Genomic DNA, 17,397 nt, shown 5'->3' on the forward strand with positions numbered 1-17,397 from the left:
AGTAGTTAGATCTACTAACCTCAATGCATTTGAATCAGAAATTCATCAAATTTTGCAGGGAGCCGAAAAATTGCAGTCATATGTGGGTAATTATGAAAATAAAAATTCTGCAAGTTTTGATCGACATGATGGACCTGAAGAGGGTGAAGAACCATCTGAAGCACTCCAATGTGTGTACGGATGTGATATTATTGGTATGTCTGATACTGCTGGTGTCATGTCCAGCTGTCACGAGACGATGACTGATTTGAAAGAGTCCAACACTGATCTTCCACATGTGGTGGAGGATAGTATTTTCTGCAAAGCTGATAATATTCCCAGCCTTGAAAAAAAACGAGCTTCTACCACCTCCCACTTGGTAGAAGAATTTCTCATTGTCCCCTCAATGGATGATATTAGATTCGGCAATGTCATGCCATTTGAGTCTCAAATTGATCACACTTCTCATGGTGCTGAAAAGTTATTTTCAAATGTGGATTCATTTGAAAACAAAGCTTTTGAAAGTCTTGTCCAGTATTGTGTTTCTGAAGAGGGCGAGCCATATAATGTAAAACAACATTTTCACAGAGTTGATATTACTGGCACATCAGATACTGCTGGTGTAAAGTCTAGTTGTGACAGGAATGTACCTGATTTCGAGGGATCCAGTATCAGTTTTTCATGTACAGTAGAGGCTAATATCTCCAAAGATGCTGACCAACCCAACCTTCCAAAAGAACGGGCCTCTGCTACTCCACATGTAGTGGAAGAAATTATTAATGTCTGTTCCAGCGATGAAGTTAGAACCTCTAAATTTATGCCACATGAATCAGAAATTCACCGCAGTTCTCATAGCGTTGAGAAATTATTTTCGCATATGGATGCATCTGAAAGCATTGCTTGTCAGAGTATTGGTCGCCCTGATGGGTTTAATGATGGTGAGGAAATACAACGTTCGCACAACTATGATGTTAGTATATCAGATATTGCTTTAGTTAAGCCCAATTGTGATGAAAACTTGCCTGAATTTGATGGTACTAACATGGCTCTTCCTTTTGCGGATAATATTGTCTTCAAAGGTGCTCACATTCCCAGCCTTTCAAATGAACAAGCTTCTACTATTTCCCACATACTAGAAGAAATTCCCCGTGTCTGTTCAAAGGATGAAGTTAAACTAGCTAACTTTATGCCATTTAATTCAGGATTTCATCACACTTCTCAGTGTGGAGTGGATGCATTTGAAAACAAAGCATCTGAGAGTCTTTGTCACCATGAGGTATCTGAAGAGGGTGAAGAACCATATGACGCAAAAGACAGACGTGTTGTCACTAGTATATTAGATACCTCTGGTGTTGAACCCCGTTGTGATGAGAACATGCCTGAATTTGAGGGATTCGGCATTGATCTTCCATATGAAGACGATAATATTGTTTTTAAAGATGCTGACATTCCCAGTCTTGCAAAAGAACGAGCTTTCGTCCTTGAACAGCTTCGTCAGTCAAGCATTCTTCTCACCCCAAGGCCTAAATCTTCCATAATGAACAGAATGGATATGATTTCAGATGTTTTAAACTCTTCACCTCTCGGCATACTTCAAAAAATGGACTTGGATTTCCCCCTAGAGAATAATAATCCGGCCATAGAACAATTTACTTCGACTTCCAGCATTAAGCGGATGGGCATGTTTTGCAATAATGGATCACAGTTGGATGGTCCTGTTTTTGAAAGTTCTCATTCTCTATCCTCTTTAAGTGCTATGTTTGGTTCAGAGTTGCAGAGTCTTCCTTTAACCCCTCCAGCTATAAAATTCAGCCATGTTAGGCTGTCTGGGAAAAAGAGTTCTAGTTCAGTGAAAGTTAGTTCTAATCCAGAGCTTGTATGCTTCCGTATTGATGAAAATTCCTCCACTACTGAAGAAAATGCAGATGTCGTTCAGGTTGGCTATTCCACTCAACGACCTTCAAGAAATATTGAAGTATTAACAAATAGCAAACCTTTGTCTGATGTGACGTCATTGTATCAAAATGGCACATGTTTACTTTCCAATTCCAAGGAATTTTTGGTGAGAGATAGCCTGGTATCTGTAAACTCCGATGCTGCATCCAGCCTTGGATTTGAATATCCAGAGAGAGCGTATAACTCGAAGAACAAAGATAATCATATGTATACAGATGCGATTACAGAACTTGGGAAATCTACCAAAACTGTGAGTAAAAGGTCTGAACGGCTAAGGATATCATGTAGATCCAGTGACAGAATTAGGAAATACCAAAACATTTTAAAAGGGTGCAAACAATCCAACATTCTATCCAACATATCTTCATTTATTCCTCAAATTCAGCAGAAGCAGCAACAAGCTCTGCCATTTCAAAGTGAGTGATTTTCGTATTTGCTAGTTTCATACTTTTTCACCATTAAAATCATGTCAATGTCTACTGGTTATATTGTCCTGCCTGGTATAATACTGTTGTTATCCGGGAATTCACGTTGCCATTTCCCATATAAAATTTATAGGAGATAATAAAATCCAGACAACACAAATGCACATGCTAAATTTGAGGGTAATTTGGGAAGTTTTTATTCTTTATTGCAATCGGGTATAAGCCAGTCTTGCTTGGCCTGTTGCTTTTTAAAACATTTTTGTTGACGGTAGAGAATTGGAAAATTGGTTCGGTGAATATGATTTATGTAGTTTTAGGAGGGAAAAAATAATCATTCCTATTCAATTTCACAGAATATGATTACAAGATAAGTAGTGTGGGATGAATCTCACAATAGGGAAATAATATATTCAGCCATAATTCTTTATGATAAAAGAATGAAACATGAATTATGACATACCAATAGTTCTAACTTCTAAATATAGTACACTATTAATAGAATATACTAAAAATATAATCTTTCTAAAAATCCAAGACCCCCCTCTCAAGTTGGAGCGTAGATACCCAATTTGCATAAAATTTGCTCAAAATTAGGCCTGAACAATCATTTGGTAAAGATATCCACTATTTGTTGAACAGTAGGGATAAATGACATACAAATAGCTCCACAATGAATTTTAGTTTTATGTTGTGTCTGTCAATTTCCACATGCTTTCTGCGATCATGATGCGCTGGATTTTTTGCAATGCTTATGGCTGCAATATTGTCACAGTATAACTTCATTGCCATGCTTATTGGGATATGTAGCTTTTTAAAAATTCTTTTCAACCATAACTTCTCACATATGCCACTAGTCATAACCCTATATTCTGCCACAACACTAGTCCTTGCAACCTCATTCTGTTTCTTTGTTTGCCATATAACCAAGTTTTCTCGCACATATGTATAATATCTTGAAGATGATCTTTAACCAATAAATGAGCCTGCCCAAAATGCATCAGTATACGTCTCTATAGTCGTTTGTGTGGTCTTCTGAAAGAGGAAGTCTTTACCTGATGTACCTTTTAAATATTTGAAAATTTTGTTGACCATCTCTAGGTGTTTCTTGGAGGCTGAATGCATAAATTGGTTTACCAAAATCACCGCAAAGATAATATCTGGTCGTGTATGTGATAATTATATCAATTTCCTTATTAGTTTTTTATATCTAACTATACTCACTTCCTTTTTATCTCTCAATTTGGGATCATTTGTAGGCCTGCGGGTCTACATCTAATCATCCCAATTTCCTTCTGAAGATCAATAACATACTTTTGTTTGTAGATAAAAATTCTTTCAACCTCATTGCCAAGGAAATACCTTGGAGATCTTAAGACATTGGTTTTAAAAACAAACGACGGTGAAGCTTTCAAATGGTTCATCTCATATGTAACATTTTCGCTGATAAATATTATCCACATATAAAATATGTATGACTATTTTCCTATCATTTGAATGTCTGGAGAATGTTATTTGATATCCTAGTCCTTGAGTTTATCTTTAACTTTTAACAAATAGTGTAAATTTTTCAAACCATGCTGAACTCATATAAGAATTTTTTTAGTTTACACAATTTTGTGCCGAACTTCTCATTAAATCCTGGAGGTGCATCTATATACACTTCTTTCATGTCCCTATTGAAGAAAATATTCTTTATATTCAACTGTTGTAGGGGCCAATCAACATTATTTGCAAATTAGAGAAAAACTCTTATAGAGTTTAGTTTTGCGACTGAGGTGAATGTCTCTAAATAATCAATGACATAGGTTTGAGTTTAACCTATTGGCAAATAATTGATTGTTGTACCGTTCTAGAGAGCCATTAGAATTATATTTGTTTGTAAACACTCGTTTGCACCCAAAGCTCATCTTTCCTCTAGGTAGATCAACCGTTTTTCACATACCATTTTTTTTCAAGAACTTTGAACATCTCAAGATAACATTTTTCCATTTAGAGACTTTCATAGCATTCTGTACAACAATAATTATGAGGTAAAAACATGGAAAATTGATAAGAGGTTTTCATACGACATATAATTGGACAATGATTGTTGGGTGCAAGATCTTTCCTCAATGGGAGAGCTAGACTCATCAAGCTCAGCATTCAATTTAGCCTTAGATTCTGGACTAAAAGGATAAGAACTTGAATGTGAAGTGGACTGGATATGGAGTAAAGAATTAGTGAGGACATTACCAGGGTTCACAGATTCTGGGCAGTACAATGATTCATAGACCTTTTTTTTGAGTTGTCATTTGCCTTAAGTTTTTTTTTCCTGTTTCTTCTATGTTATGAACATCATGAGATGACATTGTCGAAACTTTAATACCTTGAAGACCCGACACACTCTCTCATATATTATTGCTTGGATTTTTCAGGCTGAACAATTAAGGTTGAGGATATTCTATTTTGATTATTTTTGGTTTGACGAAAATTCTGAAACTCGGTAGACAAATCTTTGTTTTGTTTCCCTCTGAAGATGAGGTGAAAAAAAGTTGTAATTTAAAAAGATGACATTCATGGTAATACATTTTTTTAGAATTAAGATCAAAGCATTTATACTTCTTTTGGTTAGATGCATAACCAACAAACACATTTTTAGCTTGGGGTTCAAGTTTTCATTGATTATGAATGTGAACAAAAGCATGTTATTTAGTTGTACCTGTTTTGTGATAGCAATGTCCGATTTAACTCCAGCAATTTCTTATTTTTTCTTTCAGTCATACCATTTTTTTAGGGTATGTCGACACAAGAGTTTTGATGAAATATTCCTTTCTTGAGAAACAAGTTAAACAAAAATATTTTGAAGTACTCTCGGCTATTATTATTTCATAATATTTGAATGAATTTTTGAAATTATGTGTTGTGATGTAAAAATTTTTATAATTTATTCACTTTAGTTTTTTTTTCATTAAATAAACTCAACAGCCTAGCGATTACCAGTGAAAGTTAAATAATATTTTTCTCAGAATGTGTATGGTTTTTACAAGGATCCCAGATATTGCTATGAATCAAACTAAATTGTGTAATAATTTGTATATTTGTGGAGAAAATGATGCAAGATGATGCTTAGCAACTAAAAACTTCACATTGAAATAAAAATAGATTTTTTTCTGAAGTAATTTGTGAAATAATTATCTTAGATACAAAAAAGTTGGATGACTTAGGGTCTGTTTGGGGCAGGTGCAGATTTTTAGCTTTTTAGTTGCAGCTTAGCTGCTCCAGGAAGCTACTGTGGAAGCTGACTCGTTGGTTATTGCAGCTGTGTGAAAACCACCGTGAGACAATTGTTTCTAGACAAATGACCATTCTACCCCTGTTTAGTAATGTTGTTTGTAACATAATTGTGACAGGTCTATATTTGACACTTCAAAAATAGAAATTTGCAAACCAACATTATATTTACACTTGTTCTAATGTATTTATCTTCCTTGCTAAACATAACCCATAATTGAAGTCATCGTGTTAGATTTCAAAAGCTCAACTCCTATTACATAATACGAAGTGGGTAATTCAGCCTCAGTAACATAAACTCAGTACAAGCTGAAAGTTCAACATACCTTTATTAATGTCACAAAGAATCATCCTAATGTTTAATGATCGAAAAGGATCATAGTATTCATATCACTTCAACCTTATGGGAAGAAACTTTCATTTCAAAATTCCTACTGAAAAATAAGAAATTTCCTCCTGTAGAATATCAAGCCTAAAGTTACTATTTTTGTTAAGGTTTAAGAAGCCAACCCTAAAAAATTCACAAACAACTGAGCCTTAGACATAACTTCACCTGTTGCAAGCAAAAAAAAAAAAAAAATCACCAATCAATTCCTCAAAGAAGTTACAGAACCTCTCAAAGCTGAATTTTGAAGCTGAGTACATTTGGAAAACCCTTTCCTCCTTCATATAAGCCTCAACCAAATTTGGTGAATGACTAAGACAACTAAAAAGGTTTCAGAAGACCACAGTTGACTGGTGGCATCAAGGGTTATCAAGAACTACATGGGGGCAACTAAAGACTTTATTTAGGGCATGCACTTACTTTCAGGGAATTATAACTAAAAAATAATTCTTATAAACTCTTAACGAACTCAAAAAAAGAAAAAAACTCCAAAAATTATAACAATCATAACTTGAACTCAAAATTAAATGCACAAACTTGCGAACTTTATCAAAATTTGAAATTCATTTTTATCTTCAATTGGCTAGTTACACTAATCCTGCTATCATTATTTCCATTCAAAGTACGAGATTATTTGCCTCCAAATCTTGATCATCTGTTGTTTGACTGACAATAGTCTTCACATATAGACTCATGTTTACTTGGTCTTGAATCTCATTGATGCATATAAGAATCGTTGCCATTGGCATTTGCTATCAAGACATTAGCCCGTTAAAGCTTCAACAATCATGAAACGATTAATTGTTCCAAGCTCCGATATCCAAAGTGATTATAGAATCAGATTTGTCGTCAACAAATCTTATACCAACATCAAGGTGAGTCCTCTGTAACTGCATTCTAGTGTAATTTTGACAATCAAAATTTTAGCGAAGCTTTCTCATAAACTTTGAATTTCTTCGCACTTCACCCAAAAAAACTTTGAAAATCCGCCAAAACTAAACATTAATGAATATTGGCTCAGTTTCAATAAAAACCACCAAAACTGAAAATCATATCTAAAGCATGGTCTCCATTTACAAGCAACAAAATAAGCCAATTTAATCGTAAATCTTCATAGAATAATAATAACAAAATATCCAAGGCAAGACTTGAGGCTCTCTAGCAAGGCCTAGAACAAAGGAGCAACACACAAGAGAGCTCTTCCCTGATCCATTAGGGCCTATTACAAATTTGAGGCGGGATCCGGGCTTGCATACAAGGTGATCGTAGGTCATGAAGAAGTTGTGAATCACGTCACGATCTCCGTTATGTTGCCAGGTAAATAATCATCTTCTCCTCTCCCATCACACTGTTGGGTAGCAAGTTTGAGTCGCTTGGTCGTGCATGCAGCTATGGTGAGAGAGGTGACGAAGAATGGGAGACGGAGAAGGGTTCTGTTTCTTCTGTCTCCTTCGCAGCCAATGCCGGCGGTTGCACGTTGGCGAATAAGCAAATGTTCAAATTTCAAAACTCTATAATTACAATGTGGGTTCCCTTGTGCCCCCGAAGATCAACTCTCAACACTCAATCGCCCTATCACGAGAGAAGAGGGAGCCACGAGCGAACAGAGTGCTTGAGGGCGAGAGAGGAGAGGGTAGGCTAGTAAAATACGTGACGCCTTGTAATAGGAAACACAGGGCGAGAGGTTGAACCCGCGGCCAGCGTTCAACGAAAATTTTCGGACGCCGTAGCAAAACAAGACAGCAAACGAAAAAATAAATAAATAAACGTGTGGCTTGGGACCGCACCGCTAGAAAAATGTTGTACCAAACAGGGCCTTAACGTATAATGCCATAACATAATTTTTGTCTATAAAAATAAAATTTAAACCAATATATTGACATTGTCTATTCGAGTCAAATCTATCATCAAAATAATAGTCAATATTTTTCTTTAGCATTGTCAATCGTCCTTCGCGTGATCGATTTCTGAAACTCACAATAAGAAGATTAGAAGTTAGCTTTGGAATTGATGATCAACAATAATTTTGCTAATGGTCAATAAGTTACATGATAGATTAGGAATATGAAGAACATAGAAAGGGTTAACAAGGAGGAAAGTTTTACAATCTTATTAGAAGTTATATTAGGAAATAATTTATTCCTGGGAGAAGCTATGAGGAATAATTTATTTTCTTTGATTATAAGTTATTTTTTTTCTTTTTATATTTATTTTCTTGAATTAGGAGTTATTCTTTTTCCTATTTTGTGTTATTTACTTTATCTTCAAATAATTAATATGAATTGATTAATTGAAGATATCAGGTGTTATATCTTTTCATTCATATTATTATTTTTTATTATCTTTCCTATTCTAGGATTTATGTAAGTGTTATTTATATTCCCTCTCATATCAATAAAATTAATTCTGCTTAATTCCTCATTATTTTGAATTTCAACATGGCATCCGTGCCAAATTTTTTACCCTAGTCGCCGGACTCCCTTTTTGTCATTCTCCATTTAGGAAGGTAGGAATGCTTTCTCTCCTGAATCCTGCTTGCTGACCTATCTTCATTCCACTGAGATATTATCTTGTTGTCTTCTCTGTTTGACCAGTTTACGAAGCGCTTCCATGCTGTTTCCGCGACGATGTTTTGAAGCTTATGAGAAGAGAGCTAGGGCTCGTTTATTTCACCATCACTTTTCTCTGATTTATCTTTGCAGTTATGCTACGGTTTTCTTTCACTTCCATCTTTCTTCTGAATTTTTAAGAATTCTCTGCTTTCATTGATCTGTGGAAAACATGGTGGGAGTATTTAGGGTGCTGCATCTAGTGAGGCCGTTCCTGGCAATCTTGTCGGAGGTGGAGAGTGCAGATGGAAGGATACCATTCAAGGACAAGGTCATCTACGCGCTTATATCTCTTTTCATCTTTTTGGTCTATACTCAACTTCCTCTTTATGGCATTTACTCTATCACGGACGTGGATTCGTTCTACTAGATGCGTGTAATTCTTGCATCCAATAAAGGAATAGTTATGGAGTTGGGGATCACTCCCATTGTGACATCTGAACCAGTTCTGCAGCTGTTGGCTGGATCCAAGATTATCGAAGTCGATAATAGCGTTTGAGAAGATTGGGTTCTGTTGAATGTAGCATAGAAGTTACTTGGCATTTTAATTGCAATTGGAGAGACAGTGGCCTATGTTCTTCTTGTAATGTATGGCAGTGTCAACCAACTTGGTTCTGGTTTCAAGAGGTGATACTTGTGACGAAGGATTCTAAAATCCTGGGGGAGATTCGCTTGTGCTTTGCTTTATTTTTACCACACCTAGCCAGGCTGCGGTCGCATTGGATATTTTGCAAGATTATTGTTTTCATGATCATGATCGAGAGTTGGTCCATTTGAGGCTGTAATTTGCTGGCTTCCCTGGTCCACGTTCATCTGCGGGCCTCATAGTAGGCATTGATTTTCTAGAGTTGTATTTCATGCAATGAAAGTGTTTTTTGAATGTTTTTTCGTGATGGAAAATTTGCTCCTCGCTGAATATTTTGTCATTGCATGTACTCGTTCTACTGAATTCCATTCATAGTCTATCAAGTAGGCTCTTTTTCGTATCGAAATTTCATGTGAGAGATGTTGGCCAGTTGAATTGCCTTCACCGATTTCTCCCTTTAGACTTCCAGATATTCTTGCTGCATTAAAATCTTCTCTGTTAACACTTCAGATTTTTCTCTGCAACAGGCTCTCCTTTGGACTTTTGCCCTGCAGTAGACCACCCTCCAGAGCCTTTTCTTGCATCAGATCCTCCAGAATTTTTCTTGCATCAAGCCCTCCAAAATTTTTCTTGCAGCAGACCCTTTTCCATAACTTTTTTTGCAGAAGGCTCTTCTCCGAAGCATTTTTTCTATATAAGGTCATCTAGTGCTTTTTTTGTAGCAAGACTTATCTTCGGAGCTTTTCCTTTTTCTGCAGGTCGTACGTACAGTTTTTCTTGTTAATTGTTTACTTTCCTGCGAACTCCCCTGCAATATTACCTGTAGGAGCCTTACGCTTATCTACGGACATGACAAGAATTGCAGTCAACTAGAAGTCCGTTTTTCCAGCAAGTTGTGTTTCCCTGCAGACTCCCCTGTAACACACAGGTAGGAGCTTTCCGCTTACCTATAGACACTGCGTGAACTAAAAAACAACCACAATTGTCTACTTCCCTGCAAGCCCCCCTCACAACATTACCTGTAGGAGTATTTCGCCTACTTACAGACATTGCATGAACTGCAGTAAAAGACAATCACAGTTGTCTACTTCCCTACAAACTCCCTAGTAACAAGGAGTCTTTCGCCTATCTACAAATACTACAAAAACTGCAGTTAATGTCAACCAAAGTACGGGATGAAGACTTCAAGTTTTACTTTATAAGATCTTCCTCACCCATTATTTGATGTTTTCAAATCTAAGATGAACATGATTTTCAACCATGTTTCAACTTGAGAGGGATTGTTAGAAATTATGTTAGGAACTAATTTATTTCCGTGAGAAGTTATGAGAAATAAATTATTTCCTTAGATTAAGGGTTATTTTTTTCTTTTTTTATACTTATTTCTTTGGATTAGGAGTTATTTTCTTTCATATTTTAGGTTTTTTCTATTTTATGTTATTTCTTTTATCTCCAAATAATTAATTTGAATTGATTCATTGGGGATATTATGAGATACATCTTTCATTTCATATTATTTTTTCTTATTATCATTCCTATTCAATGATTCATGTAAATATTATTTATACCTCCTCTCATATCAGTGAATTTTTTTACATTTTTCTGAATTTCAATAATTTTTTATCCCGAAAATTATCGGGAGGGAACCATCAGCAATTTGGTCTTTTTATTGTTTTCTGAAGGTTTATTAGAGGAAAATAATTTAGAGCAACCAGTCCTGTGATCAATTTCCCTAGAGTCAATATTCCATGGATGAGAAAAGTTAGGAATACACCTAACAAAACAGTGGCCCCGGTGGTACCCTTCGGTACTAAGGAGCAATATAGAGTCAAACAATTTTGGAGATTGAAATAATTTGTGCAAGCACTCTAATTGCTCCTTGGTGAAAGAGACTAGATTTGGAGTTAATAGGTGGCTTCTGATTTTCTTTGGTAGTGGCTTGATAAGCACTGCCTTCACACTTATATTTTGATTTTCAATTGCAGGTTACCATAAAGTTCCCATCATGTTTCCTTTCTGTACCAAAATTTTTTTCAATGCTCGCACTATGATTTCTTATGTCCTTTTTTGTAAGTATCAATCACTTTTGACAGAAGAGCCTAGTTATCTTGTTGATTGTTGCAAGATGGTTTGATGTTACACAACAACATTTTTTTTCTGGACTCTTCACGTCTTACTTCAAAAAAGACTTTTTGAATTGAGGGTAAAATTTGTTTCCTTCGAAGGATTCGATCTCATACTACGTCTAAACTTTGATTAAGGCCACATGTAGACCCGTTCATTTATCTTTCTCTTATTGTGGCGTGCATATTCATTCAAATTCTCTCAAATACCATCATAACATTAATCAAGTTCTTGCTTTAGGTTACCAACTCATTATAGTACGTAGTAACATCAGAGTCGTTTTGCTTGAATTTTTAAAGTTTAGGTTTTAATTTAAACATTTACAAAGAATTTTCTAAGTTTGAATAGAGATCTCGAATGACCTCTCAGATATTTCGAGTTGTGGGAATGAATAGATGAGGCCTTCCTATGGTTGATTCTATGGAGTTGATCAGACATGCCATCACCAGAGAATTTTCAGACTACTGGTTTTAGATTGAGATCGTTGGTAGTAGGTTTTAAAATTTCTCCAATTAATTAACTAACATGCCTCCTGTTGATCGTCAATTTTATGGATTGCACTTGCTTGAGATAATTATGTCCATTAAATTTTATAACAATGAGATAAGTTGGTAAATCCTGAGAAAAATATTTTGTTGATATACCCATGAGAGGAGCTATAGGGTGAGGTGAGGCGGTTTCAGAATTATTGGAATCGGTCGATGTGGTAGAAAATTTTGAACTCCATCATTCATTCTCAGATTCTAGAATCGGTCGATGTGGTAGAAAATTTTGAACTCCATTCATTCTCAGATTATTCTAAGAAGAGCAACAACCATGCAGTGACTATCTTGAAAGAAACACACCCTAATTAGGATACAACAAGAGGAAAGACAAGAAATGTCGCGTGATGTCCGGTCTTTGAACGCCGCTATCTAATCGTTGCCTTTTTAGTTAGCTCTAATTGTGACTGTGTCGCGAGGGGTCTGTCGCAGTCCAGTCATTGCCTTCATGCGATCCAGCCATCGTCTTCCCATCGAGCACTAGTCGGTGTTTTATCGCGGGGGGTCTGCCGCGATATATTAGTTGTCTTCCTAGCGAGTTCTAATGGCGACTGTAGATGCAGAACTTCAGAGGATCTCAAAGTGATTAGGTCGTCATTTCGAAGGTGAAGGTGGGCTTTGATACCACGTAGCTTTGGGAGGGGAAAAATTATTATTCTTTTTTTAATTTCATAGAAAAAGATTACATGATAAATAGAGGGGATGACTCCTAGATTAAAAAAATAATAAATTCAACCATAACTCTCCATAATAAAAGAAGGAAACAAGAATTATGACATACCAATAATTATAACTTCTAGAAATAAAAACATACTCATATAGCATATATTAAAGATAACTCTTTCTAATAATCCTACACAATCCTAGTAACATTATTGATGGGAGGCGTTTAAAATTAGGGACTGAATATCATGGATAGAAAGAGTTACATAATAATTATAATTGGAAACCAATAATGTTGATATAAACACAGGAAATGATAACCCATCAATTTATTATGTATTTCTAGAGATGAGATGGTAGGCCCGTAGATCGGTGAGGTGGTTGTTGTTCCCCCTTGCTGTGAGGAGCGGATAGTCCATTTGGTGTTAGCTAGCATGCGGGCGTGGAGGTTCATGCATAGTGATGTGACCGGTGTCTCGTGCATTACTACACTTGTCCTCAAATTGATGGATGAATGTCATCCATTCCAAGTTTGATAATTTTTGAAAAATTGTATCTCATAATTCTATCAATAAGTTGATCATTTATGGCTATGAACTATTTACAACATGGACAACTGTCAAGTTTGTTGGTTTTAAAATGTTGACCAACTCCATTAATTTTGTGCGGTCGTGTTGTATGAGATTTTGTGCATTATTGATAACTATTTTTTAATCTTAAATAAGTCTCATAGAACCTTTTCATTTAATCAAGTTTTACAATAATTTGTAGTCATGCTAATTTGTAGATTTTTAGTACCATAGATTAAAATTCGGCTTGTGTTAGACATTGCTATAAATTTTTGTTGTTTGTGACTCAAGTCATGACTCACGAGAATGACACTTAATAATGTGCAGTATCTTGAGTTTGGTTTCAAGCTATCATAGAACCCACATAATCTGCATCTATGTTTACTTGAAAAATTAGATCCTCTCATTTTTCAATAGAATTTCTTTGTCAAAGTTTTTTTCAAACACTATAGAGTTTTGTACACTTTCCTGGGATGTTATTTTTTAAAGTTGTGCATAAATGGATGCAAAACACTGAAATGCAAGTTTCTTTGGGTTTAGTGTACGATATGTGTGATAAACCTTATCAAAACGCTATGGTAAAATCATTCAGGGTTGTCATAAATCTTTTTTTAAAGAGGGGGGGGGGGGGGGGGGGGCCCAAAATGTTAGATGCATCCTTGCGTCAACCATAGTTTACGTCATTCAAGAATATTTAATAGCCATTGTGTATAGATTTATTTGAGGTGTAATTTTGAGTTAATGTTTGCTAGAAAAGTGTTTTTTGCGATATCAAATGTATAATATGATTGAAAATTTTGAGGTACTTGAGTCATTGGTTCATAAGGACTTCAATGATGACCATAATATAATGGTGTCATTAATAGATAAATCATTTTGTTAGAATGCTTTGACCATAACTGCTTATTTTTTGTGGCGCCATTTAGTGGTACAATCGCACGGGCATAGAACATATCACAGTTTTTTTTTGGCGTTGGATATCTTAAGAATGATCATTAAGTTACATTTGATATGATATTGACTTTTTTTATTTATTTTAGATTAGTTTTAAATAATTACTTTTAATAATATGGCGTGTAGGGTTGTTGAATTTTACTCTTCAGCTTTAAATGATAAATTTCTCTAAAATAACTTTACATTTATAATAATTTTTTGAAGAATTCTACACTTTTTATCTATATTTGATCCCCCCAAATGTTCTTCATTGGTATTTAAGGCCATTTATGTGATAGCGTGATCCAAGTCGGTTGAGATTTTCCATCAATATGACCATCATCGAGGTGTTTGACTTGTTGAATTTTGTAGTTTTGAACATGACCACTCTGTTTGCTTGCTTATTGATGATTGATCCCATGTTTTTATATGGCTTGAGTTTATATGAATAATTTGTCTTGTTATTATATTTGTCAACTCTATTTTTATATATAGAGAATCAAGTTTAAGAACCGATTATTGCATTTCATTAATATAGTGTGATACTGAGCATTTGCATTTTAAAATAGATTTTTTTACTAAAATGCTTTGAAGGCTGTATTTGAATAAGCATTAAAATAAACCTTTATAAAACTCATTGGAGTGCATTTAGTTCAATCTTCAAGACATTTTAAACCTAATCAAAATTCTATGGTAAAATCATTCATGGTTGTCATGGATCTTGATATATCTAAGCAGGGGAGGTGGTGGCCCAACATGATAGAAGCATCATTGTCGTCAGTGATAGTTTGTGTCATCCAAGAATATTTAATAGAAATTGGGTGGATATTTATCCGAGGTGATATTTTAGCTAGAAAAATGATGTGCCATATATAACATATAATATGATTTAAAATTTCAGGATTGCTAAACCATTGGGTCCATAAGGACTTCAATCCTGACCACGTAATCTATTGGTTCATTAATAGGCGAACCAGCTTGTTAGAATGCTTTGATCGGAAGTGCTTGTTTTTACGGCCTCATTTAGAGGCAAAATCACGTAGACAAAGGACATATCCCACATTTTTATTTGTGTTAGATCTCTTACGAGTGATCATAGAGTTATGTTTTTGATATGATATTAGCTTTTTTTTATCTTAGATTAAGTTTGCATTCATTACTTTTGACAAGCCAGTGCTTTAACTGAACTTTATTCTTGAGCTTTAAATGATAAATTTCCTTAAAATAACTTTACATTTATAATACTTTTTGAAAAATTCTAAACTTTTTATCTTTTTATGATCTGCATTAGTATTTAAGGGAATTTTCGTTATAGCGGGGTATCAGTCAGTTATGATTTTCCATCAATATAGTCACATTTGGGTACTGGTTGAATTTTGTAATTTTGAACTTGATGACTTTGTTTGCTTGCTTACATGTGCTCAATCCCATGTTTTCATGTGGCTTGAATTTATTTGAATAATTCACCATGTTATTGACTAAGAACTGATTATTTCATTTTTTGAATATAACGTGATACTGAAAATTTGCTTCTTAAAATGAATTTTTTTACTAAAACGCCTTGTGAAGGCTTTGTTAGAATAAACAATATAATAAACTTTTATAAAACTCATTGGAGTGCATTTAGTATTCAATCTTCAATGATAAATTAGTTGTATTAGATTGAGGGTATGAGTTTCTGCAACATTTTCAGGATGAATCTTATCAATTCTAGTCCTTTTGAGGAAGATAACGAAACTGATAAGTTGGAGTCATTTTCACTAATCATTTGTTTTATGCAAAGGATCAAACTGACTAGTCGACTATTGACCCTCACATATATGACAACTTGATCAAACATGTTGAAAGTAGCAAACAAAGCATGACACTGCGCGGAATGTGAAAATTTCTTGAGAATGCTTGAAATTCATCGCAAATAATGCCCACTTGCAAAACATACCCCACAAGTTGAGTCGATCACAGAACGGACAATTAGAGTGCTTTTGGGATGACAACATATTTAAAGGGGAGTATTCTTAATCCCACTACGTGGGGTCGGCTACATGAATCCTTTTTCTCCATTGCGTCCTATTTAGTGTCATATTTTCATTTAGTTCTAGTAAATTAAGATCATTTTTAATACAATAAGCCCAAGTCTTCCTAGGTCTACCTCTGCCTTTCTTAACACAAGTCAAATCTAAAACATCTACTCTCCTAATCGAAAAATGATGAGCTGTCAAAGTGCGTTCGTAATTTAAACTCGAACTACCTCGTGCGTCGCCAAAGTTGCTCAACAGCCTCCGATAATAAAATGAACTTCGCAAACACGTCTGAAACATTAAAATTTCCCATGGAAAGGTATTATGTGATTGAAATGATAAAGTATGGCGAAATCATCAAACTATTGGAGCGATATGCAATTTGGACCTCACCGTCACCGAAACTACCTAAAATGGACACCTATATTGATGGTTTTCATGCATGAATAATCGACACATAAATCGAGTTCCGAATTTAAAGTAAAAGAAGCAATATCAAGACACATAATTTAAATGGAGGGAAATAAGAATATATATATATATATATATGTATGTATATATATATATATATACATACGTCCTTGATTATTATTCTACACTTCCCTATCTCCGCCGCTCAACTTCATTTCAACCCATGCTTCACCTCCCCATTTACCCAATTGGAACTCTTTGCTTTAAATTAAAATAGAAAAAAAAAATAAAAAAAAATCCCATCCCATTAACATTTCTCCCAATCAACAGTAGGGGTGTAAATGAGCCGAACACGAGCGAGCCGAACAGAGCGAGCCTGGCTTGTGTTCGACACATTAAAATTACTTCTGTTTGTGTTCGACTCGTTTATATTTAATGCACAAAAATTTTTTTTCGTGTTTGGCTTGTTTGCTTAACGAGAGCAAACAAGCCGAACACGAGCTGTTTGCGAACAAAAAACCTTTTGACAGCCCTAATCCAACCCTTAGGAGTGTAAACAAGCGGAGCTTGAGTGAGTTCAAACTTGAATTGTTAAAAAATATCATTGTTCGTATTTGACTCGTTTATATATCGAGCTTAAAAAATTTGTTTGTGTTTGACTCGTTAGTTTATTGACCCAAACACGAGCTATTCACGAATAATGAGTTATTTTGAAAACCATAATCACACATATAAGCCGTAGAATGTTAAGGGTAGGGCGAGATTTTAATATTCTTATTTATATTAAAATATTTATTTAAATTGAATTTAATATGTTTTTATTTTATTTTTAATTATTAATTTTAATTGATTATAAATCTTTGTAGTATTGTAGTCAATTAAATTATTTAAAAATAATACTAATTATATATATATATATATATATAT

At 34.7% G+C, this 17,397-nt stretch overlaps 1 protein-coding gene across 1 annotated transcript in view; it reads left to right on the forward strand.

The window, feature by feature from the left end:
* The first annotated feature begins 2 nt into the window (after positions 1-2).
* The window catches only part of LOC110020398, a 29,794-nt gene continuing 12,399 nt past the window's right edge, over positions 3-17,397 (forward strand). Inside the window, exon 1 of the mRNA XM_020718486.1 lies at positions 3-2,351. Within this exon, the coding sequence (XP_020574145.1) occupies positions 197-2,351 (2,155 nt within the window). The 5' untranslated portion in view covers positions 3-196. The remainder of the gene's footprint in view (positions 2,352-17,397) is intronic.

The sequence above is a fragment of the Phalaenopsis equestris genome, unplaced genomic scaffold, assembly GCF_001263595.1.
Source record: "Phalaenopsis equestris unplaced genomic scaffold, ASM126359v1 Scaffold000096, whole genome shotgun sequence".
Lineage (NCBI taxonomy): Eukaryota > Viridiplantae > Streptophyta > Magnoliopsida > Asparagales > Orchidaceae > Phalaenopsis > Phalaenopsis equestris.